At 49.5% G+C, this 19,040-nt stretch overlaps 1 protein-coding gene across 10 annotated transcripts in view; it reads left to right on the top strand.

Annotated features, from left to right (window-relative positions):
• The window catches only part of LOC138753921 (calcium-activated potassium channel subunit alpha-1-like), a 103,707-nt gene extending 86,930 nt beyond the window's left edge, over window positions 1-16,777 (top strand). For all 10 annotated transcript variants that reach the window (XM_069917477.1, XM_069917476.1, XM_069917475.1 and 7 more), the window contains 5 exons: window positions 2,327-2,404; window positions 3,064-3,194; window positions 5,469-5,663; window positions 11,345-11,451; window positions 15,266-16,777. In XM_069917477.1, coding sequence (XP_069773578.1) covers window positions 2,327-2,404; window positions 3,064-3,194; window positions 5,469-5,663; window positions 11,345-11,451; window positions 15,266-16,679 — 1,925 coding nt within the window. In that variant the 3' untranslated portion in view covers window positions 16,680-16,777. The remainder of the gene's footprint in view (window positions 1-2,326; window positions 2,405-3,063; window positions 3,195-5,468; window positions 5,664-11,344; window positions 11,452-15,265) is intronic.
• The last annotated feature ends 2,263 nt before the right edge of the window (window positions 16,778-19,040 follow it).

Genomic DNA, 19,040 nt, shown 5'->3' with positions numbered 1-19,040 from the left:
TCAGGCCAGGTCCTATATACCCCACAACTTGCAGGACTGCAAGTATGTTTTTGTACAGAAAGGAGCACACTGAGCACCATTCTAGCATCTGTATGAGGGTCCCTTCGAGGGACTAAGACGCAATAGTTCGACGTACATTTTGGACGTTGGAGGTAAAGAGGAAACTTTTGCTATTGATTGCCTCAAACCTGCTCATCTGGATTTGGATGGACCAATCATGGTTCAGGCACCTCGGCGGAGAGGAAGGCCACCCAAACAAAAATAATATACAGGCTTTTGGGGTCCACAGCGGGATTGTCGATTCTGGGGGATGAACCATGTGGCGACCCACTTACCAGCAAGAGAACCGGCTCCCGAAATGGCAGAAAATGTGGGAAATTGACCTGTATCCAACACGGGTTTTCATCTGGGCTGATTACATCACCGATGATGTCACTTCTTGTCCAAGTGACAGGATCAGTGATGTATATAAGCCCAGCATGCAAGCCTGGAGACGTCCCTGTGTATACATCAACTCGATAATGTGTGCACTGATATCTACAGTATTTTGTACAGACATCTATTGTACTTGCTATTGTACTTGTATGAAGGAGAAAACACTGAAAAATTATTCAGCAGGTCATGTAGCATCCATGGAGAGAGAGAAATAGAATCATTCTGCAGTCCAAAGGGTCTTTGTTAGAAATTCTGAGAAAGGGTCTTTGACCTAAAACCTTAACTGATACTGCAGGAGGGGCAGTACAGAGGGGAGGGGGAGTCACACTGTGGGTGCGGTGGTGAGGAAGTCCTGGTCCCACTGCTGGGAAGACGGAGAAAGACAAATGATTTAAACAGCTGAAATGGGATTTGAATGGAAAGGAGATTTTGTGTGTGAGGTGTGGGAGTACTCGGGCAAATGTCTTGATTAGAAGGATTCCTCTGCTTGTGAGTAAAGTTCTGCTGTCTCCATCTACACAGATCCAGCAATTAGCTGGCAGTTTGCCAGGGTGGATTTACTCCACCTTGGAACTGTTATCTTTTCCCTAATTTGCTCATTAAAAGTTGAACATCAGTGTCTCCACCACCGGTTCATCACTGATTAGCTTGGCGGTCAGGTGTTGATGACTTTTCAGAACACCTTGAAGGCCTGGGAGCCTTGGCCTCACCTTCGAGGAGTTCGGGAGGCTTTGGCGGATTGTCAGGGAGCAAGTTCACAAAGCATCCGGGGATTTCTCTTCATCGCTCTGCTATCTTATCATCCAGATAAAGGACTCACATCTCAGACTCTCACCTCGACGTGGGGAATACGGGAGGGTGTGCTCTGAGGAAGACTCACCATCCATCTGTCACTTCAGCAGCTTGGTTGAGACTGTGTGTTCACGGAGATTTGGAGTGTGCGAGGGTGCAGCCTCAACTTGCGTGCTTGAAGGGATGGCTCCTCAACATTTGGCTGCATTTCAGCCCCACGCTCCTGATCTTTGGGCACAAGGTACAGAGGAGCGAGGATCAGTCGAATGTTGTCCTCATCCATTCTCCCTCCCTTCCCCTTCCCTCTTCTTTCCTCCAGCTCTCCACCCCCTTCCCTCTCCATTCACAGAGCCATCCCCCCCTCCCCCCGTTTGCTGGCATGTTCTCCCTCCCTTATCCACATATGGGACCATGCTCCTCCCCCTGCCCCTCTCCCCTCCATTTTGTTCGGGAGCCTGCCCACATTTTTCTCATACCTGGATGAAGGGCTCAAGCTCGAAATGTTGGTTATGTACTGACACGCAGTAAATAACTTGGGAGGCTGAGGCTTTTATGCACAATGGACCAGGACCTCGTCCTGTGCCTTGACCCAGGCTCTCTGGGGAAGGGTCAAGGTCAAAAGAGAGAATGGCCACAGGCACAGTCATAGGATGGGGATCAGGGATACAGCAGTTCTCCACATGTATCTTTATCTTTGCTACATAAAATACACTGAGATTCTCCAGCACTGTGTCTGTATCTGCAGACTTTCCTGTTTTACTTCAGTTTGTATGGTATGTTTTGTGTGAGTAATCTGAATTGTGGACTAATGTAATTCTGGTAACTTTTGGACGATGAATAATAAAGGGGAGGTGTTGATTTACTGCCAAAAAAGGCAGAAAGGAAAGGGGCAATTCTGAGGCAGCCTGGCACTCAACAGTGTGTTGAATCAGACAGATATCTCCCACCTCACTACCAATGTGTAGAAGACTGTTAACTGTCTCTGGGACCAGTGTCGAGGCTGGCAGGTCACTCTTGGATATGTCCAAACAGGCCTGACCAGTGGCGGGCATGTCAAAGGCCACACTACTGCTGATGTCTTGTGCTATTTCTATTGTAGAAACACTTTCTCCTGGGCTGTTCGTGTTGGACACAGTGAACAAACATTACTACAGAATTCCAATCATGACTTCTCTTGGTAAGGAATGCATTTATTCAGCCTTTCACCCCCCCCCCCCACCCCCCACCACCAATTCCTCTCTGCCTCCCAGACTGTTCACTGCCTATCCCAAACAAATTCTGGCCTTTGGGTCAGAGGTTCCTGCTGAAGGGACTGTGTGGGTTGGTGGGATGGATGCTGGGATGGGCTCTCCAGTGCAGTGTGGCTGCACACCTTCCAGGTGAGGTTTGTAATCTCACAAGGTCCCCCTCATTTGACCTTAGGGGCTAACGGAATGTAAATGTTGCTTGTTGTCGACCTTGCTGTCTCACGAGGGAGCTTTCTCTGCACAGGGTGATGTTGACATTGCAGAAAGTGGGAACAGCAGGAGGCCATTTGATCCCTCAGGCCTGGACTAGCATTCAGTGCAGTTCTGATCCACTCCGTGATCCCTGTAAAGATGTATCTATTTCAGTCCTGGTACTCAGCCCTCTCCTGTCCACCTCCACCGAGAGAGAGAAACTCCTCATCTGTGCCTTCCCTGGGCAGAGCGTTTCTCCGATTGATGCATTGCGATCACCCCGTCAGAACCTGCCCATTTACTGAGGGTCACGCCATATCACCACTCTCAATGAGGACAGACACAGCCTGCTTGAGGATTCCCACCATCTCACTGTATCCTCCTTGTTTCATGGCAGTTCACCAGTCGAATGCCTATTTCCTGGATCAGGAGGATCGGGATGAGCCTGACACAGACCTGTACCTCATGCAGCCCTATGCCAGTGGGTGTGTCTTTGCATTCAGTATCCTGAACTCCCTGATGTGTACGGTAAGTTTACCACCCACCCTGCCTGGCCTCAGCGTGACCAGTGTTGACGACCCAAGGTGTGTGGGGTTAAGCATGCACAAGAGGGTGAGTAACTGGGGTAGGCTTGCACAGAGGACACAGGGCCACTCCCAATGGGTGCTTTCCAAGTGGATTGGAAGTGCAGAGAGAGATGTGGATCAGGATGGAGGAAGGCAAGAGCTGGGATCTGGGATTTGACATACAAGGAAACCATTCTCATCATTGGGTCTACACTGGATCTCAGAGGACTCACCCTTCCCATCCCCCACTCATCTCTCAGTCACCTATGAGTTGCCCTGATCCTCTCTCTGGGGGTTGGGAAGGTGGTGCGGATCTCCCAGTGGCCACCCATTTCAATTCCCCGTCCCATGTCTGTTCATCGTCTCATGCACTGCCAGACTGACAGCACCCACAAATTGGAAGAACAACATTCACCTTCCACCTGGGCCCCCTCCAACCGAGCTTCTCCGGCTTTCAGTAAATCACTACCCCCCCACCTTTATTCCCCTGTCATCTTCCCCCAGCTCTCTCTCCCTTCCCTGTCTCCTTTTACACAGACTTGATAAATTCTTGCCTCTCCCCTTATCATATCTAATTAACATCTTTTAAAAAATAATATTTAAAAATTTAATTAAAAAAATATTTAGACATAAAGCACGGTTATGGGGCATTTTGGCCCATGAGTCCATCCCACCCAATTAACCTGGTACGTTTTGAACGGTGGGAGGAAACTGGAAATCCCAGGCAGACACGGGGAGAATGTACAAACTCCTTACAGTCAACGCGGGATTCGACCCCTGGTCCCGATCACAGGCGCTGTAAAGGTGTGGCGCTAACCACTACGCCCTTTGTTGGTCTGGATTCCTCCCCTGTTGTCTGTATTCTGAGACTTTCTGAGATTTCCTGCTTCTGGCTCATTCTGTTTAATCCTTGAAGGGCTCAGGGCCAAAACATCGGTGAGATATCTTTGCTTTTTAAGGACGCTGAAAAGACTGGCTGAGATCCTCCAGCATTTTGGTGTGTTTTTACTGCAGTAATTTACAGCAGGCAACTAATTCTTTCTCCGCATTTCCTGATGTCACAGAAAGCCACTTCGGCCCATTAAGTCAGTGCTAGTTCAGAGCAATCCCATTCACCACATCTTTTTGGACAAGGGAGGGAACTGGAGCATCTGGGAAATCCGCCTGTGCACAGGGAGAACGACCAAACTTCACACAGACAACGGCAGAGGTCGGAATTGAACCAGGGTCTCTGGAACTGTGAGGCAGGGGCACTGCCGGCTGTGGTAGCAATGCCCCACAGATGAGAATTACTCTTCAAAGGCTTCAGCAAAGCTGCTGCAGGCAGCTGAGGTGTGCTGAACTCAAGGGGCAGCCTCACAAGGCCGTTTCTCTGCCAGGGGCCGAGGCTGAGCAGTGCAGGGAGACAGGGTGGGGGAAGCAAGTGATCAGATGCCAGTCACAGTGGGAATGGTCTGGTGGAAGCAGAAATGTCCAGGCAGGAAATCCAGGCTGACAGTCGAGGCTCGTCAACCAATCAGAGTGTTGGAAATTAGGCGGCACAGTTAGCGAAGCATTTAGTGCAGTGTTATTACATCGCCAGTGACCCGCTTTCGAATCTGGAAAGGAGTTTGCACGCTATCCCCGTGACTGCATGGATTTCCTCCAGGAGAATCCAGTTTCCTCCAAAAACATATCAGGGGGTTGTAGGTCAATAGGGTGTAATTGGGTGGTACGGGCTCGTGGGCTGAAAGGGCCTGTTACCGTGCTGTACGTCTAAATTAAACTCAGCCAGTCTCGCAGCATCCATAGGAGGTAAAGATATACTACTGACATTCTGGGTCTGAGCCCTTCCTCAGGATGACCCTTGACCTTACGGTTAGTGGGCTGCTATTACAGCACGGCGCTGTCTGTAAAGAGTTTGTACGTTCTCCCCATGACCAGCATGGGCTTCCTCCGGGTAATCTGGTTTCTCCCACCCTCCAATACGGACGAGAGCTGTAAATTAAATGGGTGTAATTGGGCGGTTCAGGTTGAAATGGCTGGAATCTGCTTTTACCATGTAGCAAATAACACTTTTTTTAAAAGGTCAAATGGCCAGGATTGGAGGTGAGGGAGGGCTCAGAGACCAGAGAACCTCAGGGCAGGTGCTGAGAGAGGAGATTAGAAGGTCAGATGTAGGCAGAACTTTGATATAGAAGGTCAGTGACGAGAGCTGTCCCAGAGGTGTTCTCCTGCTCTCCCCCTTTCTCTCCAGACATACTTCAACGACAACATCCTGATGCTGATCCGGACTTTGGTCACTGGTGGTGCCACCCCCGAGCTGGACGAGCAGTTGGCCGACGAGGACGCATTAAGGGGCAGTGTCCACGCCCAGGACAAAGTGGGTCAGAGGAACCGCTGCAAGCTTGCCCGCATCAGTCTGTGCGACAAGCGCTTCAATGAGTTTGCGGTAGGTCACTCCTGTTGATGGCACGGGCTGAGGAGATGGGGACACTGCCCCTTTACTCAATGACTCAAGGAGTCCTGGATATGGGCATAGGGGTTGGTACACTAGTGTGGCCCTGGCTCCCCTCTGGACCGAGTCTGGGGTTGTGTGTAGGCCAGACTAGGTTTCCTTCCCTGAGGAAGCTACTGCAACAATTTGGTCATCTCTCATCATTTCTAATACTGTGTGGCTCTATCATAATAGAACCAGAGAACCATAGAACATTACAGCACAGCAAACAGGTTCTTCGGCCCTTCTAGTCTGTGCCGAACAATTATTCTGCCTCATCCCCTGACCTGCACCCAATCCATTGCCTCCATCCCCCTCCCATCCATGTACCTGTCCAAATTTTTATTAAATTGAGCCTGCATTTGCTGGACAGCTCATTCCATGCCCCCACCACTCTCTGTGTAAAGAAGTTCCTCTTAATGCTCCCCTAAACCTTTTCCCTTTCAACACTTAACCCATGTCCTCTTATTTGTATCTCGCCTACCCTCAGTGGAAAAAAACCTACTTACATTTACTCTGTCTATACCCTTCATAATTTTAAATACCTCTATCAAATCTCCCCTCATGATGCTACGTTCCAGGGACTAAAGTCCGAACCTGCTTAACCTTTCCCTGTAATTCAGATCCATTGCTGTGATTGGACAGTGGCTGGAGCATTGCTCCTGAATTGGTCCACTTTGTATGTGGATTTGGTGATCCCCTTGAGTAACTCAGTGGCTGCAGTCACCATCACCGTCACCGGAGTTCTATGTTAGAGCTGCCTGGATCGGCCAGGCAAGAGCTCAATCACTGTTCTGCAACCCTGCTTCCAAGGGAGAGGTGTGCGATTTGGGTGTTTCTCTCTGCGTAGGTGGAACGTACAGTCAGCCCTGGGTCTGGCGGAGGAGGGGGTCTATGGGTGGGAGGGGTATGGTCCGGGTTCAAGTCAGTGGGACTAGGCACAGACTGGAAGGGCCAAAGGGCCTGTTTCTGTGCTGCAGGGTTCCAGGAGGGGATGAGGGTTTAGGCTGGTGATCCAGTGCAGGGCTTTGACTTTTGTAGTTTGAACTTTTGCTCAGGCAACTATCCTGACTTTCTCTTGTAGGCGCAAGGAAAGGACCCTAAATGTACATTTGATTTTCTCCAGTTTAATAAAGAAACTGATGCCCTTAATCCATTGTGTAATTGAAGGGAACCTGTCAGACCTCCAGGGCAGCAAGATTAGATGCTTGGCTAATAAGGATGCAAATGCTATCACAGTAAAATCCATAATATCTGGCACCTACAGGGATCACGGGTGCCGGATATGTGAATTTTCTGGTTGCCTGAGACACTCTTACAATGCCTAAATAATCAGAATCAGGATTTATTATCATGAACAAGTCATGAAATTCGATGTTTTGTGGCAACATCACAGTGCAAACATTCATATTATAACCATCTTACAGCAGTAAATAAAAATAATGCACAAAAAGTCAGGCCATGTCTGTGGTTCATTGATCATTCAGGAATCTGATGGCAGCGGGGAAGAAGCCGTCCTTGTGCTGCTGAGTGCTCGTCTTCAGGCTCATGGACCTTTTTCCCCGATAGTGGCAGAGTGAAGAGGGCCTGGCCTGGGTGGTGGGGTCTATGAGGATAGACACTGCTTTTTTAAGACTCTGCCTCTTGTAGATGTCCTTGATGGAGTGAAGTCTGGTGCCTGTGATGTCGCAGGCCAAGTTAACAACCCTCTGGAGTTTATTTTTGTCCTGAAGGTTGGTGCCTCCATACCAGGTAGTGATGCAACCAGACAGAATGCTCTCCACGGTCCACCTGTAGAAGTCTAAGTGAGTCTTTGATGACATACCGAATCTCCTCAGACACCTCACAAAGTATAGCCGGTGGCGAGCCTTCTTCATGATTGCATCAACATGGAGGCTCCAGGACAGATCCTTGGAGATGTTCACATCCAGGAATTTAAAGTTCTTGACCCTCTCCACTATTGAGTCCTCGATGAGGTCATGTTCCCCTGACTTCCTCCTGAAGTCTACAATCATTATTTTGGTTCTACTGACATTGAGCGCAAGGTTGTTGATGTTACAAAATATAAAATAATTTTAAAAATCAGTATTAATTATGTAAAGTGGATCTTAATCAGGTAATTCCTGTAACTTATATTTAAATACAAACCCTGGTTGCTGGCACTATAACCACCACTGTGCACTATTCCCTCTAATCTATGTGCATGTGTTATATTAAAACATGCCAATACAATTTTATTAGCCATGAGAGATGGGCGGTGCCAAAATTATAACCATATAACAATTACAGTACGGAAGCAGGCCATCTTGGCCCCTCTAGTCCGCACCGATTTAAGTGATCTCCTCTAGTCCCACCTACCTGCTCCCTGCCCATAACCCTCCAAACCCCTCACATCCATGCACTCATCCAACCTCCTCTTAAATGACAAAATTGACCCTGCTGCAACCACATCTTCCAGAAGGTCATTCCACTCAGCCACCACTCTCTGAGTGAAGAAGTTTCCCCTCGTGTTACTTCTAAACTTTTGCCCCCTAACCCTTAACATGACCCCTCATTCCAATCTCCCCTATCCTCAATGGGAACAGCCTATTCACATCTACTCTATCAAATACCTCTATCAAATCCTCCCTCAACCTTCTACGTTCCAATGAATAAAGACCCAGTCTACTCAATCCAGGCAACATTTTAGTAAATCTTCTCTGCACCCTCTCTACCTTATCGATATCCTTCCTATAATTTGAGGACCAGAACTGCACACAGTATTCCAAATTTGGCCTCATCAATGCCTTGAACAGTATCAACATCACCTCCCAACTCCTATATTCTATGGTATGATTTATAAAGGCAGCATAGCAAAAGCCTTCTTTACCACCCTATCTACATGAGAATCCACTTTCAAAGAACGATGAAAAGTTATTCCAAGATCTCTGTTCCTCTGCATTCCTCAATGTCCTCCCCTTCACTGCATATGTCCTGTTTTGATTATTCTTCCCAAAATGAAGTACTTCACACTTATCGGTATTAAACTCCATCTGCCATCTTTCAGCCCACTCATCTAAGCAGTCCAAATCCTTCTGCAGTCCTCGAAAGCCATCTTCACTATTCACAACTCCCCCTATTTTTGTATCATCCACATTCTTACTAACCCAATTTACCTTTCCATCAACCAAATCATTAATGTAAATGACAAACAGCAGTTGTCCACCATGACTCTCTGACATCTACCTTCTAACCACATTGAACCCATCTGACTATCTCAACTTTAATACTTAGTGCCTGAACCTTCCTTACCAACCTTCCATGTGGAACCTTATCGAAGGCCTTACTGAAATCCATATATACTACATCTACTATTCGACCTTCATCTACCTTTCTAGTCACCTCCTCAAAAAATTCAACAAGATTTGTCAAACATGACCTTCCCATCACAAACCCGTTGGGTGTCCCTGCCCCTCTAGATACTTGTACATATTATCTCTAAGAATACTTTCCATCAGTTTACTAACCATTGATGTCAAAATTACTTGCTGATAATTGCTAGGCCTACACCTGTAGCCCTTTTTAAACAAAGGAACACACCAATCCCGCGGCACCACACCTTCCTCCAGTGACTGTTGAAAAATCACTGTCAGAGCCTCTGCTATTTCCTGCAAGGTCCTGCGGAAAATCCCGTCGGGACCCAGAGACTTATCCACTTTAATATACCTCAAAAGTTCCAACACCCCCTCTTTCCTAATCCCTATGTTTTCCATAATTACCCCTTTTGCCTCACATCCTACATGATTCCATATCCTTTTCCCTAGTGAATAGCGACAAGAAGAACTCATTCAATATCTCCCCCATCTCATTTGGCTCTGCACACATTTCTTCTCTCTGATTCTCTAAAGGACCAATTTTATCCTTTACTCTCCTTTTGCTATTCCCATATTTGTAAAAACGCTTTGGATTTACTTTCACCCTGCTCGCAATAGCCACTTCGTACCTTCTTTTTGCATTTTCAAGTTTACATTTGCACAAGCATTCAATGCGCACAGACTTTTGTCACAGGAATCAAAATTAGCACAGCATCAGATTTTTGGACACACTAACTATTAAATTTTAGCGGGAACAGTGGCACTGCGTTAGCCATGCCACCATCATCACCCCCCCCCCCCCAGCTTTACAGATAAAGCCTTACTCATGCACTTAATGCTAATAAAAATAAAGACTCTTACTAGGCAGGGGCAGGGGGCACTTTGGGAGAGTCGCATCAGCGGCGAGCAGCATCGGCAGGATCTTCACCCTGGGCGCCACCATTTCATTCAAACACAACTTTATTGAAACAACTGCTGCAGGCAGGGCACAACCCAGGGTGCTCTGCTGGCTGAACGTTGGCTCCCATTGCCACCAAGGGGTGGCGTGTTGCTTCAGAGAACATGAACCATTTTAAACTTTTATTTACATTTTTTAAAAAAATCTACATCTATTTATTTCCTCTTTTTTTAACCATTTGTTTGGGTTGCTTAAATTCTGAATACCGGGGATTTTACTGTACACCTTTCTGTGGAGTTGTTGGAGATTCCAAACATCACAGTCAATGGGCAGAGTTGCAAATATTTCAGATAATGTGCTGAAGAGTATTTTGGGGCACTGATACTTGGGTGGCAAGAGGGGCCATCACACTGCTTGCATCTGTCCTCTGTTTCAGGGTAAGTGGCCGCCAGTTTGGATGTAGAAAAATGGAGCCTGTGCAGCACCTTGGACTGAATAATGCAGGAGCTAGTAGAGTGACCTCCATCAGTAGCCTCATCCATCCGCAATTCCTGTTTCCATTTCTTGCTGGAGAAAATCAAATACACGTTAAGAGGGTCCACTGGAAACTTTTTTCCATTTTTTTTTTTGCATTGTTTCTCTGTAGGGTGAAGGCGAGGGATGGCTGTACCAGTGCAACCTGGTACTGACAGCAAAGGTGCCAAGGTGGTCAGGGAGTCGGTTGGGGGGGGTGGTGGTCTGAGTGTATATCTGAGGGTACCCCTGTGTAATGTGAATGAAGTTAATTTTGATGCTCAATGGATATAGTTTGAAAAGGAGAGTTTAGGGGGTGAATCAGTTGGCGCAGGCCCCACCTCAAGCCCGAAACATGGGTTTGCGATATAAAGGACACTGTTTGACCTGCTGAGTTTCTCCAGCCTTGTGTTTAACCTGCTGCTGCATGCTACACACTGGGTATTGGTCTGTGATGGTTATACAAGTGAATGTAATGGCTCCGTTGGAGATGGCCGTTGCGCTGACAATGCTGCGTTGGGGGGGGGAGGGGGGGTAGATTCAGTGGTCCTGCACCTGGTGCACGTCCGAAAATATTCTGTGCTGCGAGTGGTCATTGAAGGATGAGAGGTACTGAGAAACCGACAAAGAAAAATTGGGAATGACTTTGGCAAGGATTTAGGGAAATAATGGTGCTGTGATTGACAGCTTGGCCTAGCCCATGGGGCATTTTGCGAGGATATGAAAGCGTGCTGTGGAAAGATGACGGAGAGGCATGAGGGGGGAGAGTGGCAGGATGCAGGTCGTGCAATGGATGCCAGACAGTGCCATGTATAACCTGTTGGAAAGCTGCAGGGTTTCCTCTGCTCTAACAGACCTCTCTCATTGTCTAGAATGGCGGGAAATATGGAGACCTGTTCTGCAGAGCCTTGCTCCACCATGGGATACTCTGCTTTGGGATATTTCGAATGCAGAACCCAGAAAAACAGTCAAAGAAGCGGTGAGTCTGCCAGTTGTGTGTGTGTGTGTGTGTGTGTGTTTTTGTGTGTGTGTGTGTGCACGTGTGTGTGTGTGTGTGTGTGTGAATTTATGTGTGTGCATGTGTGTGTGAGTTTGTGTGGGTGTTTGTGGGGGTGTATGTGTGTTTGTGTATGTGTGTGTATGTGTGATGGAGTGTGTGTGTTTGTGTGCATAGGTGTGTGTGTGTTTGTGGGTATGTGTGTATATGTGTGTTTGTGTGTGCATGTGTGTGTGTGCTTGTGTATGTGTGTGTATTTGTGTGTGGGTGTGTGTGTATGCTTGTGTGTGTGTGTGTTTGTGTGTGCACTTGTGTGTGCTTGTGAGTGTGCTTGTGCTTGTGTATGTGTATGAGTGAGTGTGTGTTTTTGGGTGTGTGTGTGTATGTGTGTGTGTATATGTGAGTGTGTGTGTGTGTTTGAGTGTGCGTATGTGTGTGTATGAGTGTGTGTGTGTATGTGTGATGGAGTGTGTGCATTGTGTGTGTGCGTTGGTGTGTGTTTGTGGGTGTGTGAGTTTGTGTTTGAGTGTGTGTGTTTGTGTGTGTGTGGTTTGTGTGCGTGTGTTTGTGCGTGTTGAGTGTGTATGTGTATGTGATGTGTGTGTTTGTGTGTGTGTATGTGTTTGTGTGTGTGTCTGTGTATTTGTGTGTCTGTGTGCTTGTGGGTATGTGTGAGCTTGTTTGTGTGTGTGTGTATGTGTGTGTGTGTATGTGTGTGTGTGTGTGCACGTGCATGTGTATGTATGTGTGTGTCTGTGTGTTTGTGTGTGGGTGTGTGTTTGTGTGTCCGTGTATGTGTCTCCTTGTGTATGTGCATGTGTTTGTATGTGGGTGTGAGTTTGTGTGTGTATATGTGTGTTACCCCCTCCATAAATCTTCGTCCGCGAAGCCAAGCCAAAGAAAGATGTGTGTATGTATGTGTGTGTGTGTTTGTGGATGCGTGTGTGTTTGTGCATGTGTTTGTGGGTGTGTGGGTGTGTGTGTTTGAGTTTGTGTGTGTATGTGCTTGTGTGTGTTTGTGTGTGTTTTTGTTTTTGTGTATGTATTTGTGGGTGTGTGGGTGTATGTTTGTGATTGTTTGTGTGCGGGTGTGTGTGTGTTAGTGTTTGTGTGTGTGCATGTGTGTATTTGTGTGTGTATGTGCGTGTGCTTATGTGTGTGTGTTTGTGTATGTGTGTGTATTTGTGTGTGGGTGTGTGTATGTATGTGTGTGTATGCTTGTGTGTGTATGTGTGTGTGTGTTTGTGTGTGTGCTTGTGTGTGTGCTTGTGCTTGTGTATGTGTATGAGTGAGTGTGTGTTTTTGGGTGTGTGTGTATGTGTGTGTGTGTGTTTGTGTGTGTATGTGTGTGTGAGTGTGTGTGTATGTGTGATGGAGTGTGTGCATTGTGTGTGTGCGTAGGTGTGTGTTTGTGGGTGTGTGAGTTTGTGTTTGAGTGTGTGTGTTTGTGTGTGTGGTTTGTGTGTGTGTGTTTGTGCGTGTTAAGTGTGTATGTGTATGTGGTGTGTGTGTGTGTTTGTGTATGTTTATGTGTGTGTCTGTGTATTTGTGTGTCTGTGTGCTTGTGTGTTGTGTTTGTGGGTGGCTGTATGTGTATGTGTGTGTGCTTATGTGTGTATGTGTGTGTGTGTTTGTGGGTGTGTGTGAGCTTGTTTGTGTGTGTGTATGTGTGTGTGTGTGTGCACGTGCATGTGTATGTATGTGTGTGTCTGTGTGTGGATGTGTGTTTGTGTGTCCGTGTATGTGTGTCCTTGTGTATGTGCATGTGTTTGTATGTGGGTGTGAGTTTGTGTGTGTATGTGTGTGTATGTATGTGTGTGTGTGTGTTTGTGGATGTGTGTGTGTTTGTGCATGTGTTTGTGGTTGTGTGGGTGTGTGTGTTTGTGTGTGTATGTGCTTGTGTGTGTTTGTGTGTGTATTTGTGGGTGTGTTGGTGTATGTTTGTGATTGATTGTGTGTGGGTGTGTGTGTTAGTGTTTGTGTGTGTGCATGTGTGTATTTGTGTGTGCTTATGTGTGTGTGTTTGTGGGTGTGTGTGTGCTTGTGTGTGTGTGCGTGCACATGTGTGTGTGTGTTTGTGTATGTGTGTGTGCTTGTGTGTGTGTTTGTGTGTGTGTGTGTTTGTGGGGGTGTGTGTGTATATGTGTGTGCATATGTGTGTGTATGTGTGTGTGTGCTTTTGTGTGTGTATGTGTATGTGCTTGTGTGTGTGCATGGTGTGTGTTTGTGGGTGGATGTATGTGTGTGTGTGTGTGTGTGTGTGTGTGTGTGTGTGTGTGTGTGTGTGCGCGCGTGCGAGTGCATAAATATGGTGTAAAGTAGTGAAGTTTAAATAGTGCAGACAGATCTTATTGTGGCCCTAGGGTAGTTTCTCATTCAGGTTAGAGTGGTGAGGAGAGGTGAGGGTGAGGGTGGTGGGGAGGAGTGGTGGGGGTGAGGGTGGTTGAGGGGTGAGGGTGTTGTGGAGGATGGGAGGTGAAGATGTTGTGAGGGCGGTGAGGGATGAGGTGGGAGAGGTGAGAGTGAGGGTGTTGTGGAGAAATGGGAGGAGGTGAGGGTGAGGGGGTGAGGGTGTTGCGGAGGAGGTAAGGGTGGAGGAGGGTGTGGGTGGTAAAAAGGGGTGAGGATATGAGCTGGTGGAATGAGTGCAGGGAAAGGTGAGGATGGGGGTGGAGGGATGAGCATGGGATGGGTGAGGGTGGTGCCGAGGTGCGAAGGAGGTGAGGGTGGGGTTGGGGTGGTGCAGAGGGGAGAGGTGTAGGAGATGAGGGTGGAGGTGGAGGGATGAGGGAGGTGAGGGTGGGGGTGGGGTGGTGCAGAGGGGAGAGGTGTAGGAGATGAGGGTGGAGGTGGAGGGATGAGGGAGGTGAGGGTGGGGGTGGGGTAGGGATGGTGCAGGGGGGAGGTGAAGGAGGTAAGGGTGAAGGTGGAAGGATGAGGGAGGTGAGTGTGAGGGTGGTACAGAATGGTGAGGGTGAGGAAGGTGAGGGTGAGGGTGGGTGCTGGGATGGTGCAGGGGAGGTGTAGGAGATTAAGGTGGAGGTGGAGGGATGAGGGAGGTGAGGTTGGAGCTGGTACAGAGCGGTGAAGATGAGGGAGGTGAGGGTAGGGGTGGAGTTGGTGCAGAGTGTGGTGAAGGAGGTGAGGGTGGATGTGGAGGGATGAGGGAGGTGAGGGTGGGGCTGGTACACAGCAGTGAGGGAGGTGAGGGTGGAGATGGAGGGATGAGTGAGGTGTGGAGGCGGCTGGTACACAGCAGTGAGGGATGAGCGAGGTGAGGGTGGGGCTGGTACACAGTGGTGAGGGTGAGGGAGGTGAGGGTGGGGCTGGTACACAGTGATGAGGGTGAGGGAGGTGAGAGTGGAGGTGGAGGGATGAGGGAGGTGAGGGTGGGACTGGTGGACAGCAGTGAGAGTGAGGGAGGTGAGGGTGGAGATGGAGGGATGAGGGAGGTGAGGGTTGGGCTGGTACACAGTGGTGAGGGAGGAGAGGGTGGAGATGGAGGGATGAGGGAGGTGAGGGTAGGGCTGGTACACAGCAGTCAGGGTGAGGGAGGTGAGGGTGGAGGTGGAGGGATGAGGGAGGTGAGGGTGGGGGTGGAGGGATGAAAGAGGTGATGGTAGGGCTGGTACACAGCAGTCAGGGTGAGGGAGGTGAGGGTAGGTGTTGACACTTGCTGGATGGCTCTTGACCTGCACATATATCATGGGCCAGAAGGTAAATGACTATGGACAAGATGGGCTGAATGGCCTCATTCTATGCCATGCCATTCAACAATTCAACGATTCTGCTGTAGGTACGTCATCACAAACCCTCCCTCGTCCTTTGAACTGATTGAAACAGACTTCATCATGTGCACCGTGCCTTTCGACGATACCCAGACCATGGCCACCAGCACCTACTGCCGGATGAATTACTACTCCAAGTTTATCCCATTTCACACAGTGGCCAGACATTCCTCCACTGCCACGAAACCGGTAAAGATTAACCATACCATTTACAACTCCAACCAGAGGGAGCAGGCATGGCAGGAAGAGGACGAAGACCAGGGGCATGTGGAGATAGACAGTGACGGTGAGGCTGAGGTCAGGATAAAACCTCCGGAGCCCAGCGTGTTGGAGCATTTGAAGGAAAAGCTGAAATCCATGACTGCCCTCAGGACCTCAAGTGACAAGATAAAACTGCCCTTGGTCTTAAAAGTTCACCACTTCCAGGAGGATCAGAAGTCCGGAGATATAGCGGGCATCTCAAATTACAAACTGGAGGATGACGGAAAAATAATTTCTGCTGGAGAACCAGGGTTTACTGCCTTGAAAACTGGGGCAGAGATTCGGGATAGCGAGCCAGAATCTGTGGAGGATTCGGTAGACATGGTCCTACAAAGTAGTGAACCACCTGTACTCACAACCCCCAGATCTGCGGTAGAACCTGTATCCACAACATCTAGTCCTGGAGTAGAAACCTGGTCCACGACACCCAGACCTGCAGTAGAACCTGTACCCACCACACCCAGACCTGGGGTAGAACCTGGGTCTACAACACCCAGACCTGGGGTAGAACCTGGGTCTACAACACCCAGACCTGGGGTAGAACCTGTACCCACAACACCCAGACCTGCAGTAGAACCTGTACCCACCACACCCAGACCTGGGGTAGAACCTGTACCCACAACACCCAGACCTGCAGTAGAACCTGTGTCCACGACACCCAGACCTGGAGTAGAACCTGGGTCTACGACACCCAGACCTTGGGTAGAACCTGTTTCTATGACACCCAGACCTGGAGTAGAACCTGGGTCTACAACATCCAGACCTGGTGTAGAACCTGGGTCTACGACACCCAGACCTGCGGTAGAACCTGTACCCATGACACCCAGACCTGAGGTAGAACCTGGGTCCACGACGCCCAGACCTTGGGTAGAACCTGTTTCTATGACGCCCAGACTTGGGGTAGAACCTGGGTCCACGACAGCCAGACCTGGGGTAGAACCTGGATCCACAACACCCACACCTGGGGTAGAACCTGAGTCCACGACACCCAGACTAGTGGTGGAACCTGTACCCACAAAACCCAGATCTGGGGTAGAACCTGTTTCTACAACACCCAGATCTGGGCTAAAACCTGGGTCCAATACACCCAGACCTAAGGTGGAACCTATACCCACAACATCAAAGCCTGATGTGGAGACCAGGTCAGTGGAGCCAAAGTAGGGTCCCTGACGGCGTGAGGGTGGTCCAGGGTGTCTTTGTTTTGCCCTATATCTCAGCCACTTTCATGTAGTGAACAATAAAGTTACGCTTTTCTCCTATGATTGACCTTCCCCACCACTCTTACTGGGTTAGTCAAGCAGTTACCTCGGTGTGGGGGGGAGGACGCGGGGAGGTGGGTGTCCTCATGGCTGTGTGCTGCCTTGAAGGCCTCAGCCTTTTGTCGGAGATTAAGCCAGACAGAGTTCATCCTTGGGGGTTCGGCCTGAACTCTGCCACCCAGAACTTGTTTAGAAGTGGGTGAAGTGTGGGTGAACACCACAGATAATACCATGGCCCAGCACATCCTCCACTCTGCTGTGGAGCCGCAGCTCAATGAGCAGTGCAGCAGAGCATGGCGGGACCAGGGGCAGAAGCAGCAGGTGCTAAGCAAATGCGGCTGCACCCAGGATGACGTGGGATAAAGCGACGTGTGAGAGACGGGGCATGCTCATCTCTCAATGAGAAGGTCTGCAGTCCGACCACACCATATTACAGACAGGGGGGACTCCGAGAAGTCAGAGGCCAGGTAGGATGACCCATGGCTAATTGGAGCCAGAGGTTGCTGAGATACCCACTGCCGCAGAAAGCAGACTGTTATGTCAGGGGCTGACTTCATTTGCCTTGGTACCAGACAATGACCTAGCTCAAGAACCCAAGTGGGAAATGTAGATCAAGGGGAGAGGGAAGAAGATGGGGATGGGCTAAGGGTTTTAGACAGACAGTTACCCCTTTTACACAGAGATCCCACTATATTTGGTGTGTAAATGACCCGTGTTTAAAGCCAGGTCGGGTCATTCACACTGAACTAAGAAAAGCCAGGTCAGTGTGTCCTTTTACATAGCAACTCGGTATCCCAGAGCAAAAGGAGGTGGCATCTGCAGTTTTACAGTGTCCTATGTCATGTGTGCGGTCCGCGCCAGGCAGTGACCTCCTTGTGACCTCACTGCTGATTCAAGTTTGAATCTCCCGCATTCAATGTCATCACAGCCTTTGACCATCCTGGTCTCAGAAAGCCTTTTACACATGTGGAATCCATCGTCTCTGATACCACCTACCTTGGCGGGTAGTACATGGGGTGAAAATAACCCCCCATCCCGTGTTCGTTGCATTCACACAGGCAAGTGAGGCGGTTATAAAAGGTGGCTAATTCCTGTCTTTTAACGGCTGTGTAAAACGGGTGAGGTGGAGAGACAGGGAGAGGGGAGAACCCTGGGACAGGGGAAGCATCCGAGAGAAACAGAAGAACAGGAGCAGGAAAAGAAGAGATGAACAGTGAAACCAGGTAGAGGTGAGATTTGGTGTTGTTAGGATCAAGGTTGTCCAGGAGGAAAAGGGGGTTTTCCTCTCTCCAACACAACTTCTCAAACTACCCTCCACTCTCACATTTTATCTCCACACATCCACATCACCACACAATCTCCCCCACTCCCAACTCCCCTCTCCTGCATTCCCCACTCCCACTCTCCCTCTCCTACACACTCCCCCCTCTCCCCATTCCTCTCTCCCCATTCCCCCTCCCCTACTCACCTTCTCCCCACTCCCCCTCTCTCCCACACCGATTCCCCCTCTCCCCATTTCCCTCTCACCCCCTCTCCCCACTCCTCCTCTCCCATACACCCCCTCTCCCATACACCCCCTCTCTCACTCCCCTTCTCCTACCTCTTCTCTCCCACCCCCACCCTTTTCTCCCCCCTCTTCCTCTTCCCAACTCCACCACTCCCCCCCACTCTATCTCACACACACCCTCTTCCCCTACTCTCTCAACTCCCTCTCTCCCATTCCCACCCTCTCCCACACCCCCTCTCTGCCATCCCCTCTCTCACCCCTCTCCCCTACCCCACTCCCTCTCTCTCCCTCCCCCTCCCCCACACTCCCCCTTCCCCATTCCCCCTATTCCACCCCTCTTTCCCACACCCTCCCTCCCAACCCCCTCCCACTTCCCCTTTCCCCCTCCCCACCTCCATTTCTCTCCCACTATACTCCTCTTTCACACTCCTCCTCTCCCACCCCCTCTCCCCATTCTCTCTCTCTCTCTTCCCCCCACTCTCTCTCTCGCCCCACTCACCCCACACCTCATCTCCCACACTCCCCCTTTCCCATTCTCCCACACTCCCCTTCTCCCACAGTCCCTCTCTCCCCATCTCCCCTCCCACACCATCCATCCCACACACCACCCCTCCCACATTCCCCCTTTCCCCCTCTTCCCTGCTCCCCCTGTCCCCCACTCCCCCGTCCCCATCCCCCTCTCCCACAGTCCCCCTCCGCCCAGTCCCCCACTCCCACACTTTACCATATCCCCCTCCTCTCCCACCCTCAATCACT

The sequence above is a fragment of the Narcine bancroftii genome, chromosome 2 (assembly GCF_036971445.1).
Source record: "Narcine bancroftii isolate sNarBan1 chromosome 2, sNarBan1.hap1, whole genome shotgun sequence".
NCBI classification, from domain to species: Eukaryota; Metazoa; Chordata; class Chondrichthyes; order Torpediniformes; family Narcinidae; genus Narcine; species Narcine bancroftii.
Note: the sequence above shows the minus strand (reverse complement) of the source record. Positions and strands in the feature narration are given on the sequence as shown.